The sequence below is a fragment of the Oncorhynchus mykiss genome, chromosome 16, assembly GCF_057628025.1.
Source record: "Oncorhynchus mykiss isolate SJ-2025 chromosome 16, ASM5762802v1, whole genome shotgun sequence".
NCBI lineage: Eukaryota > Metazoa > Chordata > Actinopteri > Salmoniformes > Salmonidae > Oncorhynchus > Oncorhynchus mykiss.
Window position 1 is genome coordinate 2,997,501 of NC_143037.1, and position 27,441 is coordinate 3,024,941.

Genomic DNA, 27,441 nt, shown 5'->3' on the forward strand with positions numbered 1-27,441 from the left:
TGTACGGAGTAAAGAGTACATTATTTTCTTTAGGAATGTAGTGAAGTAAAAGTTAAATGTTTTCAAAAATATAAACAGTAAAGTACAGATACCCCAAGAAACTACTTAAGTAGTATTTTAAAGTACTTTTCACTACTGTGTGTATGTGTGTATGTGTGTGTTTATGTTATGTGTGTGTGTGTGTGTGTGTGTGTGTGTATGTTAACTTTAAAATATGTTTACATAAGTACTTTACACCACTGGTCAATGTCAAAACGGATCCTAATCACTTGTTTTCTACAACGCTTGATACTGATTGATAAAGCCCCTGATTGAACTCCCATCCAGACTAACTCACCTATATTACAGGTAGCCCCCTCCCTCCCTCCCTCCCATCCAGACTAACTCACCTATATTACAGGTAGCCCCCTCCCTCCCATCCAGACTAACTCACCTATATTACAGGTAGCCCCCTCCCTCCCATCCAGACTAACTCACCTATATTACAGGTAGCCCCCTCCCATCCAGGGGAACACTTGCATTGGAAGGTGTCTCCCTCGTCATGGCATGTCCCTCCGTTGTTACAGGTAACCTCGTCACACTGGCTCTCACCTGGGAGACAGAGTTAAAGAGTCAGTGTTTCATAATGCACACACACACACACCTACCTGTGTGATAACATTCACACCTAAGCACATACCATGAAACTCCTCAGGCTCATTACACTGGTAAATAGAAAATGAGAGGGAGGGAGGGAGGGAGGGAGGGAGGGAGGGAGGGAGGGAGGGAGGGAGAGACAGAGACAGAGAGACAGAGAGACAGAGAGACAGAGAGACAGAGAGACAGAGAGACAGAGAGACAGAGAGACAGAGACAGAGAGAGAGACAGAGAGAGAGACAGAGAGAGAGACAGAGAGAGAGAGACAGAGAGAGAGAGACAGAGAGAGAGAGAGAGACAGAGAGAGAGAGAGAGAGAGAGAGAGGTGTTCTTACGGGAGTGGCAGGTCTTCCCCTTCCAGCCGTTCATACACTCACAGAAGAAATCAGTCACCAGGTCTCGACATGTTCCTCCATTATGGCATGGACTAGTGCTGCAGTCATCTATATCTGTAGGAGAGGAGGGGGGAGGAAGAGGAGGAGGAGAGAGGAGAGAGAGAGGAGAGGGGGAGAGGAGGAGAGGGGGAGAGAGGAGAGAGAGAGGAGAGGGGGAGAGGAGGAGAGGGGGAGAGAGGAGAGAGAGAGAGGAGAGGGGGAGAGAGGAGGAGAGAGGAGAGAGAATAGAAATAGAGGAGGAGAGAGGAGGAGAGAGGAGAGAGGATAGAAATAGAGGCGGAGAAGGGGAGAGGAGGAGGAGGAGAGGAGGAGAGAGGATAGAAATAGAGGAGGAGAAGGGGAGAGGAGGAGGAGAGGAGGAGAGGAGGGAGAGGAGGAGAGGAGAGAGAAACTTGTTTCAGGTTAAATTGCTACCTTTACATAATGGTCATAATTACACGTAGCGACCGACTTAGTGAAACATATATCATGCATCTGTACGGGGTAGAAAACTGGCGGTCGCTAAGGTATCAGCTAATGAGGATCCAAATAAAGACTAGTAGTGCTGCCGGGGGCCGGTCTAGAGGTGGCGCTGCTGGGGGGCCGGTCTAGAGGTGGCGCTGCTGGGGGGCCGGTCTAGAGGGGGCCGGTCTAGAGGGGGCCGGTCTAGAGGGGGCCGGTCTAGAGGGGGCCGGTCTAGAGGGGGCCGGTCTAGAGGGGGCCGGTCTAGAGGGGGCCGGTCTAGAGGGGGCCGGTCTAGTGGGGGCGCTGCCTGCACCTGTCCGCCCCTCGTAGTTCTCATCAACATGTCGATCTCTCAGTAGAAGTTGAAAAACACTTTTTATTTTTAAAGAATAAATACTTACTGGTCTCACAGTGGTCCCCCTCCCAGCCGTCTCCACAGATACACTGGTATACACTGACTTTATCTATACAGGTTCCTCCGTTACCACACGGGTTGCTCTCACAATCATTAATATCTGAGATGGAGGGGGGAGAGAGAGGAGAGGTGAGGGGGAGAGAGAGGAGAGGTGAGGGGGGGGAGAGAGAGAGAGAGAGAGGGAGAGAGAGAGAGAGAGAGAGGGGGAGAGAGAGAGAGAGAGAGAGAGGGGGAGAGAGAGAGAGAGAGAGGGGAGAGAGAGAGAGAGAGAGGGGGAGAGAGAGGGAGGGGAGGAGAGAGAGGAAAGGTGAGGGGGGGGGAAGAGGGTGGAGAGAGAGAGAGGGAGGGGAGGAGAGAAATCATTAGAAACTACAGTAAGGTAGGTTTACATGGATAATGTACCTGTACACAACAGTGAAAAAAGTAAACTCCAGTAAGATCATTCTCTGAGTGTTGGCTTTAGTTTGACGTGTGGAATGTGGTTGGTGTGTGAGTCCCGCGCCAAGGCCACAGTGTTTGTGGACAGTTTAGAGGGACACTGGGTACTGTTGATAGGTGCCTGCCAGTGCTGCTTTGAAGGACAGCATGGGTGGTTTGGGATCAGGGTCTCTTTGATTTAGCGAGATATGTCATGTCTAAGTCAGTATTTCTGTTATATGTCATGTCTAAGTCACTATGTCTGTTATATGCTATATGCTATATGCTATATGTCATATCTATACGTCAGTATGTCTGCTATATGTCATGTCTCTACGTCAGTATGTCTGTTATATGTCATGTCTATACGTCAGCATGTCTGTTATATGTCATGTCTCTACGTCAGCATGTCTGTTATATGTCATGTCTATACGTCAGTATGTCTGCTATATGTCATGTCTCTACGTCAGTATGTCTGTTATATGTCATGTCTATACGTCAGTATGTCTACTATATGTCATGTGTAAGTCAGCATGTCTTACTCTCGTGACAGTATGTGCCTCTGAAGCCCTCCTGACAGTCACAGCTGAACTGTCCTCCAGCCTGGCTCCGACAGCGTCCGTGAGGCCCACACACGTTGGAGGAGATGTACCGCTCCCCTCCAGGGGTACTGTTGGATCCCACGGCAACCGTGCAGCTGTCAATCACTGTTTGGGGGGAGGGGGGAGAGTTAATTTTCACATGCATGTGAGCAGAGATGACTGACGACAACAGGAAGCATCTTCTTCACTGACACCCACTACAGAACATACAGACCTGAACCCAGGCCTCATACAGAAAGCAACTCAGGGTAGTGCTGGTACCAATGTCCTCTTAGTCACCATGACAACTCAGGGTAATTCTGGTACCAATGTCCTCTTAGTCACCATGACAACTCAGGGTAGTTCTGGTACCAGTGTCCTCTTAGTCACCATGACAACTCAGGGTAGTTCTGGTACCAATGTCCTCTTAGTCACCATGACAACTCAGGGTAGTTCTGGTACCAATGTCCTCTTAGTCACTATGACAACTCAGGGTAGTCCTGGTACCAATGTCCTCTTAGTCACCATGACAACTCAGGGTAGTTCTGGTACCAATGTCCTCTTAGTCACCATGACAACTCAGGGTAGTTCTGGTACCAATGTCCTCTTAGTCACCATGACAACTCAGGGTTTACATTCCAGACCCAGGTTTACATTCCGGTTAAAAAAACACAGACACGTCGCTGACTGAGCGATCAATTCTTCTCAGGAAGTGTAAACATGGAGGAACAGCATCAACAGGAAGCTGTTACGCTGATCTCTCTCACTCTGCACTCCTGTCTGGTCTAGTTAACACACAGAGCTGAATCTAAACCCCAAACACCATACTAACACCAAGAGAGCGAGGGGTGGGGGGGGGCGAGGGATAGGGGGAACAAGCGCGGGGGAGGGAAACGAGAGAGGGGGAGAACGAGCGCGAGAGAGGGGGAGAACGAGCGCGGGGGAGGGAAACGAGAGAGGGGGAGGGAGGGAAACGAGAGAGGGGGAGGGAGGGAAACGAGAGAGAGGAGGAGAACGAGCGCGAGAGAGGAGGAGAACGAGCGCGAGAGAGGGGGAGAACGAGCGCGAGAGAGGGGGAGAACGAGCGCGAGAGAGGGGGAGAACGAGCGCGAGAGAGGGGGAGAACGAGCGCGAGAGAGGGGGAGAACGAGCGCGAGAGAGGGGGAGAACGAGCGCGAGAGAGGGGGAGAACGAGCGCGAGAGAGGGGGAGAACGAGCGCGAGAGAGGGGGAGAACGAGCGCGAGAGAGGGGGAGGGAAACGAGAGACGGGGAGGGAAACGAGAGAGGGGGAGGGAAACGAGCGAGGGGGAGAACGAGCGCGAGAGAGGGGGAGAACGAGCGCGAGAGAGGGGGAGAACGAGCGCGAGAGAGGGGGAGGGAAACGAGAGAGGGGGAGAACGAGCGCGAGAGAGGGGGAGGGAAACGAGAGAGGGGGGAGGGAAACGAGAGAGGGGGGAGGGAACCGAGAGAGGGGGAGGGAACCGAGAGAGGGGGGAGGGAACCGAGAGAGGGGGGAGGGAACCGAGCGAGGGGGGAGGGAACCGAGCGAGGGGGAGGGTACCGAGCGAGGGGGGAGGGAACCGAGAGAGGGGGGAGGGAACCGAGAGAGGGGGGAGGGAACCGAGCGAGGGGGGAGGGTACCGAGCGAGGGGGGAGGGAACCGAGAGAAGGGGAGGGAACCGAGAGAGGAACTAAAGCGGGGACAGTAGCGGTCGACAGGGAGACGAGAGAGAGAGAGGACAAGGTGGGCGAGAGGGGGAGAACGAGCGCGGGGGAGGGAAACGAGAGAGGGGGAGGGAGGGAAACGAGAGAGGGGGAGAACGAGCGCGAGAGAGGGGGAGAACGAGCGCGAGAGAGGGGGAGAACGAGCGCGAGAGAGGGGGAGAACGAGCGCGAGAGAGGGGGAGAACGAGCGCGAGAGAGGGGGAGAACGAGCGCGAGAGAGGGGGAGAACGAGCGCGAGAGAGGGGGAGAACGAGCGCGAGAGAGGGGGAGAACGAGCGCGAGAGAGGGGGAGAACGAGCGCGAGAGAGGGGGAGAACGAGCGCGAGAGAGGGGGAGAACGAGCGCGAGAGAGGGGGAGAATGAGCGCGAGAGAGGGGGAGAATGAGCGCGAGAGAGGGGGAGAACGAGCGCGAGAGAGGGGGAGGGAAACGAGAGACGGGGAGGGAAACGAGAGAGGGGGAGGGAAACGAGCGAGGGGGAGAACGAGCGCGAGAGAGGGGGAGAACGAGCGCGAGAGAGGGGGAGAACGAGCGCGAGAGAGGGGGAGAACGAGCGCGAGAGAGGGGGAGGGAAACGAGAGGGGGAGAACGAGCGCGAGAGAGGGGGAGGGAAACGAGAGAGGGGGGAGGGAAACGAGAGAGGGGGGAGGGAACCGAGAGAGGGGGGAGGGAACCGAGAGAGGGGGGAGGGAACCGAGCGAGGGGGGAGGGAACCGAGCGAGGGGGGAGGGTACCGAGCGAGGGGGGAGGGAACCGAGAGAGGGGGGAGGGAACCGAGAGAGGGGGGAGGGAACCGAGCGAGGGGGGAGGGAACCGAGCGAGGGGGGAGGGAACCGAGAGAAGGGGAGGGAACCGAGAGAAGGGGAGGGAACCGAGAGAGGAACTAAAGCGGGGACAGTAGCGGTCGACAGGGAGACGAGAGAGAGAGAGGACAAGGTGGGCGTACCTTTGCACGTGCTGGTGTGACAGTGGTCTTTGAGGTGAGAGCAGTTTTTCCCTTCGTAGTCGTCTGAACAGGCGCAGTAGTGACCTGTAGCCAGGTTGTAACATGCGGCTCCATTCAGACATGGGTTGACGAGGCAGTAGTCTATGTCCAACTATAGAGAGAGACAGAGAGACATGTTTACATTTTGGTCATTTACCAGACACTCTTATCCAGAACATCTTTCAGTTAGTGTATAACACTAAGAACTATATAAATATATATATTTACTTTACAAGAAAAACCTTCAAAAAAATGTAGTTATCTGAGAGACAAGACCATGGAAAGAGGCAGACAGACGGGGATCAGTACTAAACACAGACCAGCCCACAGCATCCTCCCGACAGAGACTTGCCAGGAAATACCCCCCCCCCCCCCCCACACACACACACACACACACACACACACACGAGACTTTGTCAGTGAGTCTGGGTTTAAACAGAAGAATGTCCCCAACACACAGCACTTAGTGAAGCTAAGACTAAACCCTTAAAATGAAGGTTGATCAGTGAACTATAGACAGGGAGGGGTAGTCTAGTAGTCAGGGTGGGGTAGTCTAGCAGTCAGGGTGGGGGGGTAGTCTAGCAGTCAGGGTGGGGGGGTAGTCTAGCAGTCAGGGTGGGGGGGGTAGTCTAGCAGTCAGGGTGGGGGGGTAGTCTAGCGGTCAGGGTGGGGGGGTAGTCTAGCAGTCAGGGTGGGGGGGGGTAGTCTAGTAGACAGGGTGGGGTAGTAGTCAGGGTGGGGTAGTCTAGCAGTCAGGGTGGGGTAGTCTAGTAGTCAGGGTGGGGGGGTAGTCTAGTAGACAGGGTGGGGTAGTCTAGTAGACAGGGTGGGGTAGTAGTCAGGGTGGGGTAGTAGTCAGGGTGGGGTAGTCTAGCAGTCAGGGTGGGGTAGTCTAGTAGTCAGGGTGGGGGGGGTAGTCTAGTAGTCAGGGTGGGGGGGGTAGTCTAGCAGTCAGGGTGGGGGGGGTAGTCTAGCAGTCAGGGTGGGGGGGTAGTCTAGCAGTCAGGGTGGGGGGGGTAGTCTAGCAGTCAGGGTGGGGGGGGTAGTCTAGCAGTCAGGGTGGGGGGTAGTCTAGTAGTCAGGGTGGGGGGGTAGTCTAGCAGTCAGGGTGGGGGGGTAGTCTAGCAGTCAGGGTGGGGGGGTAGTCTAGCAGTCAGGGTGGGGGGGTAGTCTAGCAGTCAGGGTGGGGGGGTAGTCTAGTAGTCAGGGTGGGGGGGTAGTCTAGTAGTCAGGGTGGGGGGGTAATCTAGCAGTCAGGGTGGGGGGGTAGTCTAGTAATCATGGTGGGGGGTAGTCTAGCAGTCAGGGTGGGGGGGTAGTCTAGCAGTCAGGGTGGGAGGGTAGTCTAGCAGTCAGGGTGGGGGGGTAGTCTAGCAGTCAGGGTGGGGGGTAGTCAAGCAGTCAGGGTGGGGTAGTCTAGTAGTCAGGGTGGGGGGGTAGTCTAGCAGTCAGGGTGGGGTAGTCTAGTAGTCAGGGTGGGGGGGTAGTCTAGTAGACAGGGTGGGGTAGACAGGGTGGGGTAGTCTAGTAGACAGGGTGGGGTAGTCTAGTAGACAGGGTGGGGTAGTAGTCAGGGTGGGGTAGTCTAGTAGACAGGGTGGGGTAGTAGTCAGGGTGGGGTAGTATAGTAGTCAGGGTGGAGTAGTCTAGCAGTCAGGGTGGGGGGGTAGTCTAGCAGTCAGGGTGGGGGGGTAGTCTAGTAGACAGGGTGGGGGGGTAGTCTAGTAAACAGGGTGGGGTAGTAGTCAGGGTGGGGTAGTCTAGTAGTCAGGGTGGGGTAGTCTAGTAGTCAGGGTGGGGTAGTAGTCAGGGTGGGGTAGTCTAGTAGTCAGGGTGGGGTAGTCTAGTAGTCAGGGTGGGGTAGTCTAGTAGTCAGAGGGGGTAGTCTAGTAGTCAGGGTGGAGGGGTAGTCTAGCAGTCAGGGTGTGGTAGCAGTCAGGGTGGGGTAGTCTAGTAGTTAGGGTGGGGTAGACAGGGTGGGGTAGTCTAGTAGACAGGGTGGGGTAGTAGTCAGGGTGGGGTAGTCTAGTAGTCAGGGTGGGGTAGTCTAGTAGTCAGGGTGGAGGGGTAGTCTAGCAGTCAGGGTGGAGGGGTAGTCTAGCAGTCAGGGTGGAGGGGTAGTCTAGCAGTCAGGGTGGGGTAGCAGTCAGGGTGGGGTAGTCTAGTAGTTAGGGTGGGGTAGACAGGGTGGGGTAGTCTAGTAGACAGGGTGGGGTAGTAGTCAGGGTGGGGTAGTCTAGCAGTCAGGGTGGGGTAGTCTAGTAGTCAGGGTGGGATAGTAGTCAGGGTGGGGTAGTCTAGCAGTCAGGGTGGAGGGGTAGTCTAGCAGTCAGGGTGGAGGGGTAGTCTAGCAGTCAGGGTGGAGGGGTAGTCTAGCAGTCAGGGTGGAGGGGTAGTCTAGCAGTCAGGGTGGGGTAGTAGACAGGGTGGGGTAGTAGTCAGGGTGGGTAGTCTAGTAGTCAGGGTGGGGGGGGTAGTCTAGCAGTCAGGGTGGGGGGGTAGTCTAGCAGTCAGGGTGGGGTAGTCTAGCAGTCAGGGTGGGGTAGTCTAGCAGTCAGGGTGGGGTAGTCTAGCAGTCAGGGTGGGGTAGTCTAGCAGTCAGGGTGGGGTAGTCTAGCAGTCAGGGTGGGGTAGTCTAGCAGTCAGGGTGGGGTAGTCTAGCAGTCAGGGTGGGGTAGTCTAGCAGTCAGGGTGGGGTAGTCTAGCAGTCAGGGTGGGGTAGTCTAGCAGTCAGGGTGGGGTAGTCTAGCAGTCAGGGTGGGGTAGTCTAGTAGTCAGGGTGGGGCAGTCTAGTAGTCAGGGTGGGGTAGTCTAGCAGTCAGGGTGGGGTAGTCTAGCAGTCAGGGTGGGGTAGTAGACAGGGTGGGGTAGTCTAGCAGTCAGGGTGGGGTAGTAGTCAGGGTGGGGTAGTCTAGTAGACAGGGTGGGGTAGTCTAGTAGACAGGGTGGGGTAGTCTAGTAGACAGGGTGGGGTAGTCTAGTAGACAGGGTGGGGTAGTCTAGTAGACAGGGTGGGGTAGTAGTCAGGGTGGGGTAGTCTAGTAGACAGGGTGGTGTAGTCTAGTAGACAGGGTGGGGTAGTAGTCAGGGTGGGGTAGACAGGGTGGGGTAGTCTAGTAGACAAGGTGGAGTAGTAGTCAGGGTGGGGTAGTCTAGCAGACAGGGTGGGGTTGTCTAGTAGACAGGGTGGGGTTGTAGTCAGGGTGGGGTAGTCTAGTAGACAGGGTGGGGTAGTAGTCAGGGTGGGGTAGTCTAGTAGACAGGGTGGGGTTGTCTAGTAGACAGGGTGGGGTAGTCTAGTAGTCAGGGTGGGGTAGTCTAGTAGTCAGGGTGGGGTAGTCTAGTAGTCAGGGTGGGGTATCTAGTAGTCAGGGTAGTCTAGTAGTCAGGGTAGTCTAGTAGTCAAGGTGGGGTAGTCTAGTAGACAGGGTGGGGTTGTCTAGTAGACAGGGTGGGGTAGTAGTCAGGGTGGGGTAGTCTAGTAGACAGGGTGGGGTAGTCTAGAAGACAGGGTGGGGTAGTCTAGTAGACAGGGTGGGGGGGGTAGTCTAGTAGACAGGGTGGGGGGGGTAGTCTAGTAGACAGGGTGGGGTAGTCTAGTAGTCAGGGTGGGGTAGTCTAGTAGTCAGGGTGGGGTAGTCTAGTAGACAAGGTGGGGTAGTCTAGTAGACAAGGTGGGGTAGTCTAGTAGTCAGGGTGGGGTAGTCTAGCAGTCAGGGTGGGGTAGTCTAGCAGTCAGGGTGGGGTAGTCTAGCAGTCAGGGTGGGGTAGTCTAGCAGTCAGGGTGGGGTAGTCTAGCAGTCAGGGTGGGGTAGTCTAGCAGTCAGGGTGGGGTAGTGGGGACTTGGGGGTTAAGGGGAAGGGTTTCAGTGTTGCTTACCAGGGACAGAATGGGAACAAAGTTAAGTTAAACAGCCGGGAAGGTTTTGAAGGTTGCACCAAAACTTACCTGACAGAGTTGTCCCGAGAATCCTGGCAGACAGAGGCAGGTGAATCCGTTGACCTGGTCTTGGCATCGCCCGCCGTTCAGACAGGGAGCGCCGGCACACTCATCCACATCTCTCTCACAGTGGTCTCCAGAGTAACCCGCAGGACACACACAGCGGAACCCGTTCACCAAGTCCTAGAATACACAACGTGATTAGTAAACACCACTAGCTAGTTCGACTAGCTACATGCTCCAGAAATACTAGGCAGGTCCAGGAACACAGACAGCCATCCAGCTAGCTGGCCAGAGACCCCGTTAATCTAGCTGGCCAGAGACCCCTTTAATCTAGCTGGCCAGAGACCCCGTTAATCTAGCTGGCCAGAGACCCCGTTAATCTAGCTGGCCAGAGACCCCGTTAATCTAGCTGGCCAGAGACCCCGTTAATCTAGCTGGCCAGAGACCCCGTTAATCTAGCTGGCCAGAGACCCCTTTAATCTAGCTGGCCAGAGACCCCTTTAATCTAGCTGGCCAGAGACCCCGTTAATCTAGCTGGCCAGAGACCCCGTTAATCTAGCTGGCCAGAGACCCCGTTAATCTAGCTGGCCAGAGACCCCTTTAATCTAGCTGGCCAGAGACCCCGTTAATCTAGCTGGCCAGAGACCCCTTTAATCTAGCTGGCCAGAGACCCCGTTAATCTAGCTGGCCAGAGACCCCTTTAATCTAGCTGGCCAGAGACCCCGTTAATCTAGCTGGCCAGAGACCCCTTTAATCTAGCTGGACAGAGACCCCGTTAATCTAGCTGGCCAGAGACCCCGTTAATCTAGCTGGCCAGAGACCCCTTTAATCTAGCTGGCCAGAGACCCCGTTAATCTAGCTGGCCAGAGACCCCATTAATCTAGCTGGCCAGAGACCCCTTTAATCTAGCTGGCCAGAGACCCCGTTAATCTAGCTGGCCAGAGACCCCGTTAATCTAGCTGGCCAGAGACCCCGTTAATCTAGCTGGCCAGAGACCCCGTTAATCTAGCTGGCCAGAGACCCCTTTAATCTAGCTGGCCAGAGACCCCTTTAATCTAGCTGGCCAGAGACCCCTTTAATCTAGCTGGCCAGAGACCCCTTTAATCTAGCTGGCCAGAGACCCCTTTAATCTAGCTGGCCAGAGACCCCTTTAATCTAGCTGGCCAGAGACCCCTTTAATCTAGCTGGCCAGAGACCCCGTTAATCTAGCTGGCCAGAGACCCCGTTAATCTAGCTGGCCAGAGACCCCGTTAATCTAGCTGGCCAGAGACCCCTTTAATCTAGCTGGCCAGAGACCCCTTTAATCTAGCTGGCCAGAGACCCCTTTAATCTAGCTGGACAGAGACCCCGTTAATCTAGCTGGCCAGAGACCCCTTTAATCTAGCTGGCCAGAGACCCCTTTAATCTAGCTGGCCAGAGACCCCTTTAATCTAGCTGGACAGAGACCCCGTTAATCTAGCTGGCCAGAGACCCCTTTAATCTAGCTGGACAGAGACCCCGTTAATCTAGCTGGCCAGAGACCCCTTTAATCTAGCTGGCCAGAGACCCCGTTAATCTAGCTGGCCAGAGACCCCTTTAATCTAGCTGGCCAGAGACCCCTTTAATCTAGCTGGCCAGAGACCCCTTTAATCTAGCTTTTACCTAATGTGTTCAAGGAATCTCTCCTCTCTCCCCTCCACTTCCTCTACATATTTCATTTCATTGAGGGATTCCAGAACAACGTTAAAAACTCCCCAGATGTGTTACCTTCCGGAGAACAGAACGCTACACAACTGTTGCCATCTTTTCATTTATTGTATTTTTTAAAAAGCTGTAAATTGACTTTGTGGTGTGGAAAGAAACTGGAAACAAAAAAGGACAAGCTGAACACATAAAACAAGTGTTTGACATCGCCGATACAAGACAGATTAACGTATTTGTAGCTCCCAAACAGCAACATACCCTGCAGGTTCCTCCGTGCTGGCATTGGTCCTTGCAGTCATTGATATCTAGATGGGGGGGGAATTACATTTTTTTTTAAAACACCATAATGTAACTCTCTGGATAATATGATGTTTTTAACATAATAACCCACTAACTACTTCATAACTTCCTCTCTGCTCGACCCTCGATAAACTCCTTCATAAACTGCTGGTTCAGAACTTAGTAGGGTGTAAGGCAATTTTTTACTATCCCTGAGCCAAGTGAAAGTAGCACTGTGTGTGTGTGTAGGGCCCTATTCCCTATATAGTACACTACTGTAGACCAGGGCCCTATTCCCTATATAGTACACTACTGTAGACCAGGGCCCTATTCCCTATATAGTACACTACTGTAGACCAGGGCCCTATTCCCTATATAGTACACTACTGTAGACCAGGGCCCTATTCCCTATATAGCACACTACTTTGGATCAGGGCCCTATTCTCTATATAGCACACTACTTTGGATCAGGGCCCTATTCTCTATATAGCGCACTACTTTGGATCAGGGCCCTATTCTCTATATAGAGCACTACTTTGGATCAGGGCCAAATGAGGTGGAAACTAAGCAACATATTAGAGACACATATTTCCCTCAGATTACACAGACCCACAAAGAATTTGAAAACAAACAATTTTGAAAAACGATCGTATCTGTTGGGTGAAATACCACAGTGTGTCATCAAAGCAGCAAGATTTGTGACCTGTTGCCACAACAAAAAGGGAACCAATGAAGAACAGACACCATTGTAAATACAACCCATATTTACAGTTGAAGTCGGAAGTTTACATACATCCAAATACATTTAAACTCAGTTTTTCACAATTCCTGACATTTAATCCTAGTAAAAGATTCCCTGTCTTAGGTCAGTTAGGTTCACCACTTTATTTTAAGAATGTGAAATGTCAGAATAATAGTAGAGAGAATGATTTATTTCAGCTTTTATTTCTTTCATCACATTCCCAGTGGGTCAGAAGTTTACATACACTCAATTAGTCTTTGGTAGCATTGCCTTTAAATTGTTTAACTTGGGTCAAACGTTTCAGGTAGCCTTCCACAAGCTTCCCACAATAAGTTGGGTGAATTTAGGCCCATTCCTCCTGACAGAGCTGGTGTAACTGAGTCAGGTTTGTAGGCCTCCTTGCTCGCACACGCTTTTTCAGTTCTGCCCACACATTGTCTATAGGATTGAGGTCAGGGCTTTGCGATGGCCACTCCAATATAGAGGTCGACCAATTAAATCAGAATGGCCGATTAATTTGGGCCGATTTCAAGTTTTCATAACAATCGGAAATTGGTATTTTTTGGCGCCGGTTTGCCGATTTTAAAATATTTTTAAACTTTTTAACCTTTTATTAAACCTTTATTTAACCTTTATTTAACTAGGCAAGTCAGTTAAGAACACATTCTTATTTTCAATGATGGCCTAGGAACGGTGGGTTAACTGCCTTGTTCAGGGGCAGAACGACAGATTTTTACCTTGTCAGCTCGGGGGATCCAATCTTGCAACCTTACAGTTAACTAGTCCAACGCTATAACCACCTGCCTCTCGTTGCACTCCACAAGGAGACTGACTGCCTGTTACGCGAATGCAGTAAGCCAAGGTAAGTTGCTAGCTAGCATTAAACTTATCTTATAAAAAACAATCAATCATAATCACTAGTTAACTACACATGGTTGATGATATTACTAGATATTATCTGATATGACTGAGCATACAAGTATCTGACTGAGCGGTGGTAGGCAGAAGCAGGCGCGTAACCATTCATTCAAACAGCACTTGTGCGTTTTGCCAGCAGCTCTTCGTTGTGCGTCAAGCATTGCGCTGTTTATGACTTCAAGCCTATCAACTCCCGAGATGAGGCTGGTGTGACCGAAGTGAAATGGCTAGCTAGTTAGCACGCGCTAATAGCGTTTCAAACGTCACTCGCTCTGAGCCTTGGAGTAGTTGTTCCCCTTGCTCTGCAAGGGCCGCGGCTTTTGTGAAGCGATGGGTAACGCTGCTTCGAGGGTGGCTGTTGTCATTGTGTTCCTGGTTCGAGCCCAGGGAGGAGCGAAGAGAGGGACGGGAAGCCATACTGTTACACTGCCAATACTAAAGTGCCAATAAGAACATCTAATAGTCAAAGGTTAATGAAATACAAAATGGTATAGAGAGAAATAGTCCTATAATTCCTATAATAACTACAACCTAAAACGTCTTACCTGGGAATATTGAAGACTCATGTTAAAAGGAACCACCAGCTTTCATATGTTCTCATGTTCTGAGCAAGGAACTGAAACGTTAGCTTTCTTACATGGCACATATTGCACTTTTACTTTCTTCTCCAACACTTTGTTTTAGCATTATTTAAACCAAATTGAACATGTTTCATTATTTACTTGAGGCTAAATTGATTTTATTGATGTATTATATTAAGTTTAAATAAGTGTTCATTCAGTATTGTTGTAATTGTCATTATTACAAATAAATGAATGAAAAAAAATAATATTTTTTGTTATTATTATTTTTTTTTATTTTAAATCGGCCGATTAATCGGTATCGGGTTTTTTGGTCCTCCAATAATCGGTATCGAAAAATAATAATCGGTCGACCTCTACTCCCAATACCTTGACTTTGTTGTCCTTAAGCCATTTTGCCACAACTTTGGGACTCGTTTTACTGTGGATATAGATACTTTTGTACCTGTTTCCTCCAGCATCTTCACAAGGTCCTTTTCGCACCAAAGTACGTTCATATCTAGGAGACAAAACGCATCTCCTTCCTGGGCGGTATGACGGCTGCGTGATCCCATGGTGTTTATCCTTGCGTACTATTGTTTGTACAGATGAACGTGGTACCTTCAGGAGTTTGGAAATTGCTCCCAAGGATGATCCAGACTTGTGGAGGTCTACAATTTTTTTTCTGAGCTCTTGGGAAAATCAAAAGAAATCAGCCTTGATGTCAAGCAAATAGGCACTGAGTTTGAAGGTAGGCCTTGAAATACATCCACAGGTACACCTCCAATTGACTCAATTAACCTATCAGAACTTCTAAAGCCATGACATCATCTTCTGAAATTTTCCAAGCGGTTTAAAGGCACAACTTTGTGTATGTAAACTTCTGACCCACTGGAATTGTGATACAGTGAATTATAAGTGAAATAATCTGTCTGTAAACAATTGTTGGAAAAATGACTTGTGCCATTCACAAAGTAGATGTCCTAACCGACTTGTAAAAACTAGTTTTAACGACTCAAACTTAGTGTATGTAAACTAGTTTTAACGACTCAAACTTAGTGTATGTAAACTAGTTTTAACGACTCAAACTTAGTGTATGTAAACTAGTTTTAACGACTCAAACTTAGTGTATGTAAACTAGTTTTAACGACTCAAACTTAGTGTATGTAAACTAGTTTTAACGACTCAAACTTAGTGTATGTAAACTAGTTTTAACGACTCAAACTTAGTGTATGTAAACCTCCGACTTCAACTGTACACATTTATTTATTTTCCCGTCTCTTTGCACGTTGTTACAACACTGACATTTGAAATGTCTTTATTCTTTTGGATCTTACTTGCTTTGGCAATGTAAACATACGTTTCCCTTGCTAATAATGCCCTTAAATTGAAATTGAGAGAGAGTGCGAGAGAAGGCAGGTGGCCTATAACTCAACAGTTGCAACACAACAGTCTTAGTTCTACTCACTGATGTCACATTTCTGTCCCGTCCAACCAGGAACGCACTCGCAGAAGTATCCACCAATCAGGTTGCGGCAAGAGTTGGCGTTGACACAGGGCTTGCTGTCGCATTCGTTGGCGTCTTGAGGAGGAGTTGAATAACACAGCATGGTTAGAGTGAAGGCTGGTGTGGACATTACGGTGACAGACGGGCCATGTCTCGATTCTCAACCCTTTTCACTTCACATTGATTTAAAAGCAGTGGATTGGCTGGTCTAGAGGTAATGATAGTGTAGTCTAGTGGTAATGATAGTGTAGTCTAGAGGTAACGATAGTGTAGTCTAAAGGTAATGATAGTGTAGTCTAAAGGTAATGATAGTCTAGTCTAGTGGTAACGATAGTGTAGTCTAGAGGTAATGATAGTGTAGTCTAGAGGTAATGATAGTGTAGTCTAGTGGTAACGATAGTGTAGTATAGAGGTAATGATAGTGTAGTCTAGAGGTAATGATAGTGTAGTCTAGTGGTAACGATAGTGTAGTCTAGAGGTAACGATAGTCTAGTCTAGAGGTAATGATAGTGTATTCTGGTCTAGAGGTAATGATAGTGTAGTCTGGTCTAGAGGTAATGATAGTGTAGTCTAGAGGTAATGATAGTGTAGTCTAGTGGTAACGATAGTGTAGTCTAGAGGTAACGATAGTCTAGTCTAGAGGTAATGATAGTGTAGTCTGGTCTAGAGGTAATGATAGTGTAGTCTAGAGGTAACGATAGTGTAGTCTAGAGGTAATGATAGTGTAGTCTAGAGGTAATGATAGTCTAGTCTAGAGGTAATGATAGTCTAGTCTAGAGGTAATGATAGTCTAGTCTAGAGGTAATGATAGTCTAGTCTAGAGGTAATGATAGTGTAGTCTGGTCTAGAGGTAATGATAGTGTAGTCTGGTCTAGAGGTAATGATAGTGTAGTCTAGTGGTAACGATAGTGTAGTCTAGAGGTAATGATAGTGTAGTCTAGAGGTAATGATAGTGTAGTCTAGTGGTAACGATAGTGTAGTCTAGAGGTAATGGTAGTGTAGTCTGGTCTAAAGGTAATGATAGTGTAGTCTAGAGGTAACGATAGTGTAGTCTAGAGGTGTAACGATAGTGTAGTCTAGAGGTAACGATAGTGTAGTCTAGAGGTAACGATAGTGTAGTCTAGTGGTAACGATAGTGTAGTCTAGAGGTAACGATAGTGTAGTCTAGAGGTAATGATAGTGTAGTCTAGAGGTAATGATAGTGTAGTCTAGTGGTAACGATAGTGTAGTCTAGAGGTAACGATAGTGTAGTCTAGAGGTAATGATAGTGTAGTCTAGAGGTAATGATAGTCTAGTCTAGAGGTAATGATAGTCTAGTCTAGAGGTAATGATAGTCTAGTCTAGAGGTAATGATAGTCTAGTCTAGAGGTAATGATAGTGTAGTCTAGAGGTAATGATAGTGTAGTCTGGTCTAGAGGTAATGATAGTGTAGTCTAGAGGTAATGATAGTGTAGTCTAGAGGTAATGATAGTGTAGTCTGGTCTAGAGGTAATGATAGTGTAGTCTAGTGGTAACGATAGTGTAGTCTAGAGGTAATGATAGTGTAGTCTAGAGGTAATGATAGTGTAGTCTAGAGGTAATGATAGTCTAGTCTAGAGGTAATGATAGTCTAGTCTAGAGGTAATGATAGTCTAGTCTAGAGGTAATGATAGTCTAGTCTAGAGGTAATGATAGTCTAGTCTAGAGGTAATGATGGTGTATTCTGGTCTAGAGGTAATGATAGTGTAGTCTGGTCTAAAGGTAACGATAGTCAAGTCTAGAGGTAACGATAGTGTAGTCTAGAGGTAACGATAGTGTAGTCTAGAGGTAATGATAGTGTAGTATAGAGGTAATGATAGTGTGGTATAGAGGTAATGTAGTCTAGTCTGGAGGTAATGTAGTCTAGTCTAGAGGTAATGTAGTCTAGAGGTAATGTAGTCTAGTCTAGAGGTAATGATAGTGTAGTCTGGTCTAGAGGTAATGATAGTCTAGTCTAGAGGTAATGATAGTGTAGTCTAGAGGTAATGATAGTGTAGTCTAGATGTAATGATAGTGTAGTCTAGAGGTAATGATAGTGTAGTCTAGAGGTAATGATAGTGTAGTCTGGTCTAGAGGTAATGATAGTCTAGTCTAGAGGTAATGATAGTGTAGTCTAGAGGTAATGATAGTGTAGTCTAGAAGTAATGATAGTGTAGTCTAGAGGTAATGGTAGTCTAGTCCAGAGGTAATGATGTTTAGTCCAGAGGTAATGATGTCTAGTCCAGAGGTAATGCTGTCTAGTCCAGAGGTAATGATGTTTAGTCCAGAGGTAATGTAGTCCAGAGGTAATGGTAGTCTAGTCCAGAGGTAATGATGTTTAGTCCAGAGGTAATGATGTCTAGTCCAGAGGTAATGATGTCTAGTCCAGAGGTAATGATGTCTAGTCCAGAGGTAATGATGTCTAGTCCAGAGGTAATGATGTCTAGTCCAGAGGTAATGATAGTCTAGTCCAGAGGTAATGATAGTGTAGTCTAGAGGTAATGATAATGTAGTCTGGTCTAGAGGTAACGATAGTGTAGTCTAGAGGTAATGATAGTCTAGTCTGGAGGTAATGTAGTCTAGTCTAGAGGTAATGTAGACTAACGGTAATGGTAGTGTAGTCTAGAAGTAATGATAGTGTAGTCTAGAGGTAATGATAATGTAGTCTGGTCTAGCGGTAATGATAATGTAGTCTGGTCTAGAGGTAACGATAGTGTAGTCTAGAGGTAATGATAGTCTAGTCTGGAGGTAATGTAGTCTAGTCTAGAGGTAATGTAGTCTAGAGGTAATGGTAGTCTAGTCCAGAGGTAATGATGTTTAGTCCAGAGGTAATGATGTCTAGTCCAGAGGTAATGATAATGTAGTCTGGTCTAGAGGTAATGATAATGTAGTCTGGTCTAGAGGTAACGATAGTGTAGTCTGGTCTAGAGGTAACGATAGTGTAGTCTAGAGGTAACGATAGTGTAGTCTAGAGGTAATGATAGTGTAGTCTAGAGGTAATGATAGTGTAGTCTAGTGGTAACGATAGTGTAGTCTAGAGGTAATGGTAGTGTAGTCTAGAGGTAATGATAGTGTAGTCTGGTCTAGAGGTAATGATAGTGTAGTCTGGTCTAGAGGTAACGATAGTGTAGTCTAGAGGTAACGATAGTGTAGTCTAGTGGTAACGATAGTGTAGTCTAGAGGTAACGATAGTGTAGTCTAGAGGTAATGATAGTGTAGTCTAGAGGTAATGATAGTGTAGTCTAGTGGTAACGATAGTGTAGTCTAGAGGTAACGATAGTGTAGTCTAGAGGTAATGATAGTGTAGTCTAGAGGTAATGATAGTCTAGTCTAGAGGTAATGATAGTCTAGTCTAGAGGTAATGATAGTCTAGTCTAGAGGTAATGATAGTCTAGTCTAGAGGTAATGATAGTGTAGTCTAGAGGTAATGATAGTGTAGTCTGGTCTAGAGGTAATGATAGTGTAGTCTAGAGGTAATGATAGTGTAGTCTAGAGGTAATGATAGTGTAGTCTGGTCTAGAGGTAATGATAGTGTAGTCTAGTGGTAACGATAGTGTAGTCTAGAGGTAATGATAGTGTAGTCTAGAGGTAATGATAGTGTAGTCTAGAGGTAATGATAGTCTAGTCTAGAGGTAATGATAGTCTAGTCTAGAGGTAATGATAGTCTAGTCTAGAGGTAATGATAGTCTAGTCTAGAGGTAATGATGGTGTATTCTGGTCTAGAGGTAATGATAGTGTAGTCTGGTCTAAAGGTAACGATAGTCAAGTCTAGAGGTAACGATAGTGTAGTCTAGAGGTAACGATAGTGTAGTCTAGAGGTAATGATAGTGTAGTATAGAGGTAATGATAGTGTGGTATAGAGGTAATGTAGTCTAGTCTGGAGGTAATGTAGTCTAGTCTAGAGGTAATGTAGTCTAGAGGTAATGTAGTCTAGTCTAGAGGTAATGATAGTGTAGTCTGGTCTAGAGGTAATGATAGTCTAGTCTAGAGGTAATGATAGTGTAGTCTAGAGGTAATGATAGTGTAGTCTAGATGTAATGATAGTGTAGTCTAGAGGTAATGATAGTGTAGTCTAGAGGTAATGATAGTGTAGTCTGGTCTAGAGGTAATGATAGTCTAGTCTAGAGGTAATGATAGTGTAGTCTAGAGGTAATGATAGTGTAGTCTAGAAGTAATGATAGTGTAGTCTAGAGGTAATGGTAGTCTAGTCCAGAGGTAATGATGTTTAGTCCAGAGGTAATGATGTCTAGTCCAGAGGTAATGCTGTCTAGTCCAGAGGTAATGATGTTTAGTCCAGAGGTAATGTAGTCCAGAGGTAATGGTAGTCTAGTCCAGAGGTAATGATGTTTAGTCCAGAGGTAATGATGTCTAGTCCAGAGGTAATGATGTCTAGTCCAGAGGTAATGATGTCTAGTCCAGAGGTAATGATGTCTAGTCCAGAGGTAATGATGTCTAGTCCAGAGGTAATGATAGTCTAGTCCAGAGGTAATGATAGTGTAGTCTAGAGGTAATGATAATGTAGTCTGGTCTAGAGGTAACGATAGTGTAGTCTAGAGGTAATGATAGTCTAGTCTGGAGGTAATGTAGTCTAGTCTAGAGGTAATGTAGACTAACGGTAATGGTAGTGTAGTCTAGAAGTAATGATAGTGTAGTCTAGAGGTAATGATAATGTAGTCTGGTCTAGCGGTAATGATAATGTAGTCTGGTCTAGAGGTAACGATAGTGTAGTCTAGAGGTAATGATAGTCTAGTCTGGAGGTAATGTAGTCTAGTCTAGAGGTAATGTAGTCTAGAGGTAATGGTAGTCTAGTCCAGAGGTAATGATGTTTAGTCCAGAGGTAATGATGTCTAGTCCAGAGGTAATGATGTCTAGTCCAGAGGTAATGATGTTTAGTCCAGAGGTAATGTAGTCCAGAGGTAATGGTAGTCTAGTCCAGAGGTAATGATGTTTAGTCCAGAGGTAATGATGTCTAGTCCAGAGGTAATGATGTCTAGTCCAGAGGTAATGATGTCTAGTCCAGAGGTAATGATGTCTAGTCCAGAGGTAATGATAGTCTAGTCCAGAGGTAATGATAGTCTAGTCCAGAGGTAATGATGTTTAGTCCAGAGGTAATGATGTCTAGTCCAGAGGTAATGATAGTCTAGTCTAGAGGTAATGATAGTGTAGTCTAGAAGTAATGATAGTGTAGTCTAGAGGTAATGATAGTGTAGTCTGGTCTAGAGGTAATGATAATGTAGTCTGGTCTAGAGGTAACGATAGTGTAGTCTAGAGGTAATGATAGTCTAGTCTGGAGGTAATGTAGTCTAGTCTAGAGGTAAGGTAGACTAAAGGTAATGGTAGTGTAGTCTAGAAGTAATGATAGTGTAGTCTAGAGGTAATGATAGTGTAGTCTGGTCTAGAGGTAATGATAATGTAGTCTGGTCTAGAGGTAACGATAGTGTAGTCTAGAGGTAATGATAGTCTAGTCTGGAGGTAATGTAGTCTAGTCTAGAGGTAATGTAGTCTAGAGGTAATGGTAGTCTAGTCCAGAGGTAATGATGTTTAGTCCAGAGGTAATGATGTCTAGTCCAGAGGTAATGATGTCTAGTCCAGAGGTAATGATGTTTAGTCCAGAGGTAATGTAGTCCAGAGGTAATGGTAGTCTAGTCCAGAGGTAATGATGTTTAGTCCAGAGGTAATGATGTCTAGTCCAGAGGTAATGATGTCTAGTCCAGAGGTAATGATGTCTAGTCCAGAGGTAATGATGTCTAGTCCAGAGGTAATGATAGTCTAGTCCAGAGGTAATGATAGTCTAGTCCAGAGGTAATGATGTCGAGTCCAGAGGTAATGATAGTCTAGTCCAGAGGTAATGATGTCTAGTCCAGAGGTAATGATGTCTAGTCCAGAGGTAATGATGTTTAGTCCAGAGGTAATGATAGTCTAGTCTAGAGGTAATGATAGTGTAGTCTAGAAGTAATGATAGTGTAGTCTAGAGGTAATGATAGTGTAGTCTGGTCTAGAGGTAATGATAATGTAGTCTGGTCTAGAGGTAACGATAGTGTAGTCTAGAGGTAATGATAGTCTAGTCTGGAGGTAATGTAGTCTAGTCTAGAGGTAATGTAGTCCAGAGGTAATGGTAGTCTAGTCCAGAGGTAATGATGTTTAGTCCAGAGGTAATGATATCTAGTCCAGAGGTAATGCTGTCTAGTCCAGAGGTAATGATGTTTAGTCCAGAGGTAATGTAGTCCAGAGGTAATGGTAGTCTAGTCCAGAGGTAATGATGTTTAGTCCAGAGGTAATGATGTCTAGTCCAGAGGTAATGATAATGTAGTCTGGTCTAGAGGTAATGATAATGTAGTCTGGTCTAGAGGTAACGATAGTGTAGTCTAGAGGTAATGATAGTCTAGTCTGGAGGTAATGTAGTCTAGTCTAGAGGTAATGTAGACTAGAGGTAATGGTAGTGTAGTCTAGAAGTAATGATAGTGTAGTCTAGAGGTAATGATAGTGTAGTCTGGTCTAGAGGTAATGATAATGTAGTCTGGTCTAGAGGTAACGATAGTGTAGTCTAGAGGTAATGATAGTCTAGTCTGGAGGTAATGTAGTCTAGTCTAGAGGTAATGTAGTCCAGAGGTAATGGTAGTCTAGTCCAGAGGTAATGATGTTTAGTCCAGAGGTAATGATGTCTAGTCCAGAGGTAATGATGTCTAGTCCAGAGGTAATGATGTTTAGTCCAGAGGTAATGTAGTCCAGAGGTAATGGTAGTCTAGTCTAGAGGTAATGATGTCTAGTCCAGAGGTAATGATGTCTAGTCCAGAGGTAATGATGTCTAGTCCAGAGGTAATGATGTCTAGTCCAGAGGTAATGATGTCTAGTCCAGAGGTAATGATGTCTAGTCCAGAGGTAATGATGTCTAGTCCAGAGGTAATGATGTCTAGTCCAGAGGTAATGATGTCTAGTCCAGAGGTAATGATGTCTAGTCCAGAGGTAATGATAGTCTAGTCTAGAGGTAATGATAGTCTAGTCTAGAGGTAATGATAGTCTAGTCTAGAGGTAATGATGTCGAGTCCAGAGGTAATGATAGTCTAGTCCAGAGGTAATGATGTCTAGTCCAGAGGTAATGATGTCTAGTCCAGAGGTAATGATAGTCTAGTCTAGAGGTAATGATAGTCTAGTCTAGAGGTAATGATGTCTAGTCCAGAGGTAATGATGTTTAGTCCAGAGGTAATGTAGTCCAGAGGTAATGTAGTCTAGTCCAGAGGTAATGATGTTTAGTCCAGAGGTAATGATGTCTAGTCCAGAGGTAATGATGTTTAGTCCAGAGGTAATGTAGTCCAGAGGTAATGTAGTCTAGTCCAGAGGTAATAATAGTGTAGTCTAGAGGTAATGATAGTGCAGTCTAGTCCAGAGGTAATGTAGTCCAGAGGTAATGGTAGTCTAGTCCAGAGGTAATGATGTCTAGTCCAGAGGTAATGATAGTGTAGTCCAGAGGTAATGATAGTGTAGTCTAGAGGTAATGATAGTGCAGTCTAGTCCAGAGGTAATGTAGTCCAGAGGTAATGATGGTGTATTCTGGTCTAGAGGTAATGATAGTGCAGTCTAGTCCAGAGGTAATGTAGTCCAGAGGTAATGATGTCTAGTCCAGAGGTAATGATGTCTAGTCCAGAGGTAATGATGTCTAGTCCAGAGGTAATGTAGTCCAGAGGTAATGATGTCTAGTCCAGAGGTAATGTAGTCCAGAGGTAATGATAGTGTAGTCCAGAGGTAATACTGCAGTCTCACACAGTTTCTAATCAGGCCTACTGCTCCTCGACATATCCCATCATTCCCTACAGCTTATCTGTTGAGAGAAAATACCGTAGACAAAAAGCATTGGATTGGTGAGAAAGAGAGAAGAGTGTCTTACCGATGAGGCAGGTCTTGCCGGTCCACTGAGGAGGACAGTGACACTTATAAGCATGAACCAGATCCTGACAGGTCCCACCGTGGTTACAGGGGTTAGGAGAGCACTCATCAACATCTAGCAGACAGGGGAGACACATTCATTTGTGAGTCTGTGTGTCTACGTGTGTGTTGGGGTGTGTGTGTGTGTGTGTTGGGGTGTGTGTGTGTGTGTGTGTTGGGGTGTGTGTGTGTGTGTGTGTTGGGGTGTATGTGTGTTGGGGTGTGTGTGTGTGTGTTGGGGTGTGTGTGTGTGTGTGTGTTGGGGTGTGTGTGTGTGTGTGTGTGTGTGTGTTGGGGTGTGTGTGTGTGTGTTGGGGTGTGTGTGTGTGTGTGTGTTGGGGTGTGTGTGTGTGTGTGTTGGGGTGTGTGTGTGTGTGTTGGGGTGTGTGTGTGTGTGTTGGGGTGTGTGTGTGTGTGTGTGTTGGGGTGTGTGTGTGTTGGGGTGTGTGTGTGTTGGGGTGTGTGTGTGTTGGGGTGTGTGTGTGTTGGGGTGTGTGTGTGTTTTGGGGTGTGTGTGTGTTTTGGGGTGTGTGTGTGTTTTGGGGTGTGTGTGTGTTTTGAGGTGTGTGTGTGTTGAGGTGTGTGTGTGTGTGTTGGGGTGTGTGTGTGTGTTGGGGTGTGTGTGTGTGTGTTGGGGTGTGTGTGTGTGTGTGTGTGTGTGTGTGTGTGTTGGGGTGTGTGTGTGTGTGTGTGTGTGTGTGTGTGTGTTGGGGTGTGTGTGTGTGTGTTGGGGTGTGTGTGTGTGTGTTGGGGTGTGTGTGTGTGTGTTGGTGTGTGTGTGTGTGTTGGGGTGTGTGTGTGTGTGTGTGTTGGGGTGTGTGTGTGTGTGTGTTGGGGTGTGTGTGTGTGTGTGTTGGGGTGTGTGTGTGTGTGTTGGGGTGTGTGTGTGTGTGTGTTGGGGTGTGTGTGTGTGTGTGTTGGGGTGTGTGTGTGTGTGTGTTGGGGTGTGTGTGTGTGTGTTCTTACTGAGGCTACAGGAGGGTCCACTCCAGCCCGGGGAACAGACACACTCATAACCCAGACTGGTCTCAACACAGCTCCCTCCATTAGAGCAGGGCTCAGACAGACATGCATGCTCTGCTGTGGGGGAGAAACACCGGGTTTAATACACTCTGTTACACACAGGCCCCTATCCTACACACCCTGAATCCCCCCACCCCCTATCCTACACCCCCTGAATCCCCCTATACCCCCTGAATCCCCCTACACCCCCTGAATCCCCCCACCCCCGATCCTACACCCCCTGAATCCCCCTATACCCCCTGAATCCCTCCACCCCCTACCCTATACCCCCTCAATCCCTCCACCCTATATCCCCCCCCCCCTACAATACACCCCCTGAATCCCTCCACCCCCTACCCTATACCCCCCGCCCTACAGTACACCCCCTGAATCCCCCTATACCCCCTGAATCCCTCCACCCCCTACCCTATACCCCCTCAATCCCTCCACCCTATATCCCCCCCCCCCCTACAATACACCCCCTGAATCCCTCCACCCCCTACCCTATACCCCCCTGAATCCCCCTATACCCCCTGAATCCCCCTACACCCCCTGAATCCCCCCACCCCCGATCCTACACCCCCTGAATCCCTCCACCCCCTACCCTATACCCCCTGAAAATCTCCACCCCCTACCCTAAACCCCCTCAATCCCTCCACCCTATACCCCCCCCCCCCTACAATACACCCCCTGAATCCCTCCACCCCCTACCCTATACCCCCCCCCCCCCCCCCCTACAGTACACCCCCTGAATGACCCCCACAGAGCAGGAACAAGGCAGTAGGAGGGAGAGCACATAGTTGATATTGGCCTGTCACTGTAGGTGAAAAGGTCAAAATAGAGATGTGATTTCTAGAATCAGAAACCTATATGAATGACAAGGCCTCTTCATTCCGCTATTAGGCAATGGACTACGGTTATTTGTATAGTAATATGCTACAGTTGATTGACTGGTTCCCCCGAGTGACGTCAAAGTGCTTTGTTTCAGACCAAAGAATGTTGAAAAAGTACTTTACAAAATGTTGGTTTAAATTGAATATTGTTCATGGTTTTGGGGATCGAATGTAAAATTTGAGTTAAACATAATACTACGTTTCCTTCTGCCTGACCGCTTCGTACACAAGATCCCCACGGTCTCTCAGTGAATCAATCATTCATTATGGATTCATTTAGGAAGCAGTCAGACTTAACCTCCAACCACAAGAGAAATTCATCAGCCCATATTTCTCCCTCCCCCCCTCCCTCTCTCTCTCCCTCCCCCCCTCCCTCTGTCTCCCCCTCCCTCCCTCCCTCCCTCTGTCTCCCCCTCCCTCCCTCCCTCCCTCTCTCCCCCTCCTTCCCTCCCTCTCTCCCCCTCCTTCCCTCCCTCCCCCCCTCTCTCCCTCTCTCCCCCTCCCCCCCCTTCCCTCCCTCCCTCCCTCTCTCCCCCTCCCCTCCCTCCCTCCCTCTCTCTCTCCCCCTCCTTCCTTCCCTCCCCCCCTTCCCTCCCTCCCTCCCTCTCTCCATCCCTCCCTCCCTCTCCCTCCCTCCCTCCCTCCCCCCCTCCCTCTCTCTCCCCTCTCTCCCCCCTCCCTCTCTCCCCCTCCCTCCCTCCCTCTCTCCCCCTCCTTCCCTCCCTCCCTCTCTCCCCCTCCTTCCCTCCCTCCCCCTCCTTCCCTCCCTCCCTCTCTCCCCCTCCTTTCCTCCCTCCCCCCTCTCTCTCTCCCCCTTCCTCTCTCCCCCTCCCTCCCTCCCCCTTCCTCTCTCCCCCTCCCTCCCTCCCTCCCCCTTCCTCTCTCCCCCTCCCTCCCCCCTCTCTCTCTCCCTCTCTCCCCCTTCCTCTCTCCCCCTCCCTCCCCCTTCCTCTCTCCCCCTCCCTCCCCCCTCTCTCTCTCCCTCTCTCCCCCTTCCTCTCTCCCCCTCCCTCCCCCTTCCTCTCTCCCCCTCCCTCTTCCTCTCTCCCCCTCCCTCTTCCTCTCTCCCCCTCCCTCTTCCTCTCTCCCCCTCCCTCTTCCTCTCTCCCCCTCCCTCTTCCTCCCTCCCTCTCTCTCTCCTGCCCATCCCTCCCTCCCTCTCTCCCCCTCCCTCCCTCTCTCCGCCACCCCTCAGGAGAAGAATGGCACAGAATGAGGGAGGGAAGAGGCCTGGTCACAGTGCATTTGATGGGTCGAAGAGAGGGAGCGAGACAGAGTTAGAGAGAGAACTAGACAGAGGGAAGATGCCTGGTCACGGTGCATTGGTTGGGTCAACTAGCATTAAAGATGATTTCCTGGCCTTGTGGTCTGAAAGGAGTGAGGGATAGAAGGGAGGGGGTTGGGGTAATGAGAGGGGGTTTGTATGGCAGGGTATGGAGGGGGGGTACTCTGCCCATGGATGGAGGGTAGAGAGAGGGGCTGAGGGTACCCACCCCTCAACACAGTAGCTACCCACCCCTCAACACAGTAGCTACCCACCCCTCAACACAGTAACTCCCCCACCCCTTTCACAGTAACTCCCCCACCCCTCTCACAGTAACTCCCCCACCCCTCTCACAGTAACTCCCCCACCCCTCTCACAGTAACTACCTACCCCTCAACACAGTAACTCCCTACCTCTCAACACAGTAACTCCCTACCTCTCAACACAGTAACTCCCTACCTCTCACAGTAACTACCTACCCCTCTCACAGTAACTCCCCTAACCCTCTCACAGTAACTACCTACCCCTCCCACAGTAACTACCTAGCCCTCTCACAGTAACTATCTACCCCTCTCACAGTTGACTCCAGAGTAGCCCTCAACACAGTTACTACCTACCCCTCTCACAATAACTACCTACCCCTCTCACAGTAACTACCTACCCCTCTCACAGTAACTACCTACCCCTCTCACAGTAACTACCTACCCCTCTCACAGTTGACTCCAGAGTAGCCCTCAACACAGGAACACTGGTATTTGTCGGGTCCCGTGTTGCTGCAGGTTCCCCCGTTCAGACAGGGCTGTTTGGTCCCACAGAAGTTCAGATCTGAGAGAGAGAGAGAGATTTAGAGATAGCAGGAACACTGGCTCCTTCCAATCACACTGGTACTATACGTGATCGAGACATTTGTGAAGGTAGTTATATAAAGAATATTATGTCTGAGGGAGAGTATCCTTCCTTCCTTCCTTCCTTCCTTCCAGTAATCACTGATTAGACATGTTAGAACACAAGGCCTCCACTACAAGGTATCCACTACAAGGTATCCACCACAAGGCCTCCACTACAAGGTATCCACTACAAGGCCTCCACTACAAGGTATCCACCACAAGGTATCCACCACAAGGTATCCACCATC

At 48.6% G+C, this 27,441-nt stretch overlaps 1 protein-coding gene across 2 annotated transcripts in view; it reads right to left on the reverse strand.

The window, feature by feature from the left end:
* jag1b (jagged canonical Notch ligand 1b) overlaps positions 1-27,441 on the reverse strand; it is a 99,574-nt gene that overhangs the window by 34,053 nt on the left and 38,080 nt on the right. The window contains exons 7-17 of one of the 2 annotated variants that reach the window (XM_090201764.1): positions 27,012-27,131; positions 24,114-24,224; positions 23,110-23,223; positions 15,192-15,305; positions 11,483-11,529; positions 9,548-9,721; positions 5,560-5,710; positions 2,850-3,014; positions 1,877-1,990; positions 972-1,085; positions 478-591 (exon numbers count right to left, since the gene is read on the reverse strand). In XM_090201764.1, coding sequence (XP_090057890.1) covers positions 478-591; positions 972-1,085; positions 1,877-1,990; positions 2,850-3,014; positions 5,560-5,710; positions 9,548-9,721; positions 11,483-11,529; positions 15,192-15,305; positions 23,110-23,223; positions 24,114-24,224; positions 27,012-27,131 — 1,338 coding nt within the window. Of the gene's footprint in view, positions 1-477; positions 592-971; positions 1,086-1,876; positions 1,991-2,849; positions 3,015-5,559; positions 5,711-9,547; positions 9,722-11,482; positions 11,530-15,191; positions 15,306-23,109; positions 23,224-24,113; positions 24,228-27,011; positions 27,132-27,441 lie in introns of both variants that reach the window. The other variant, XM_090201763.1, reaches the window with a different exon arrangement.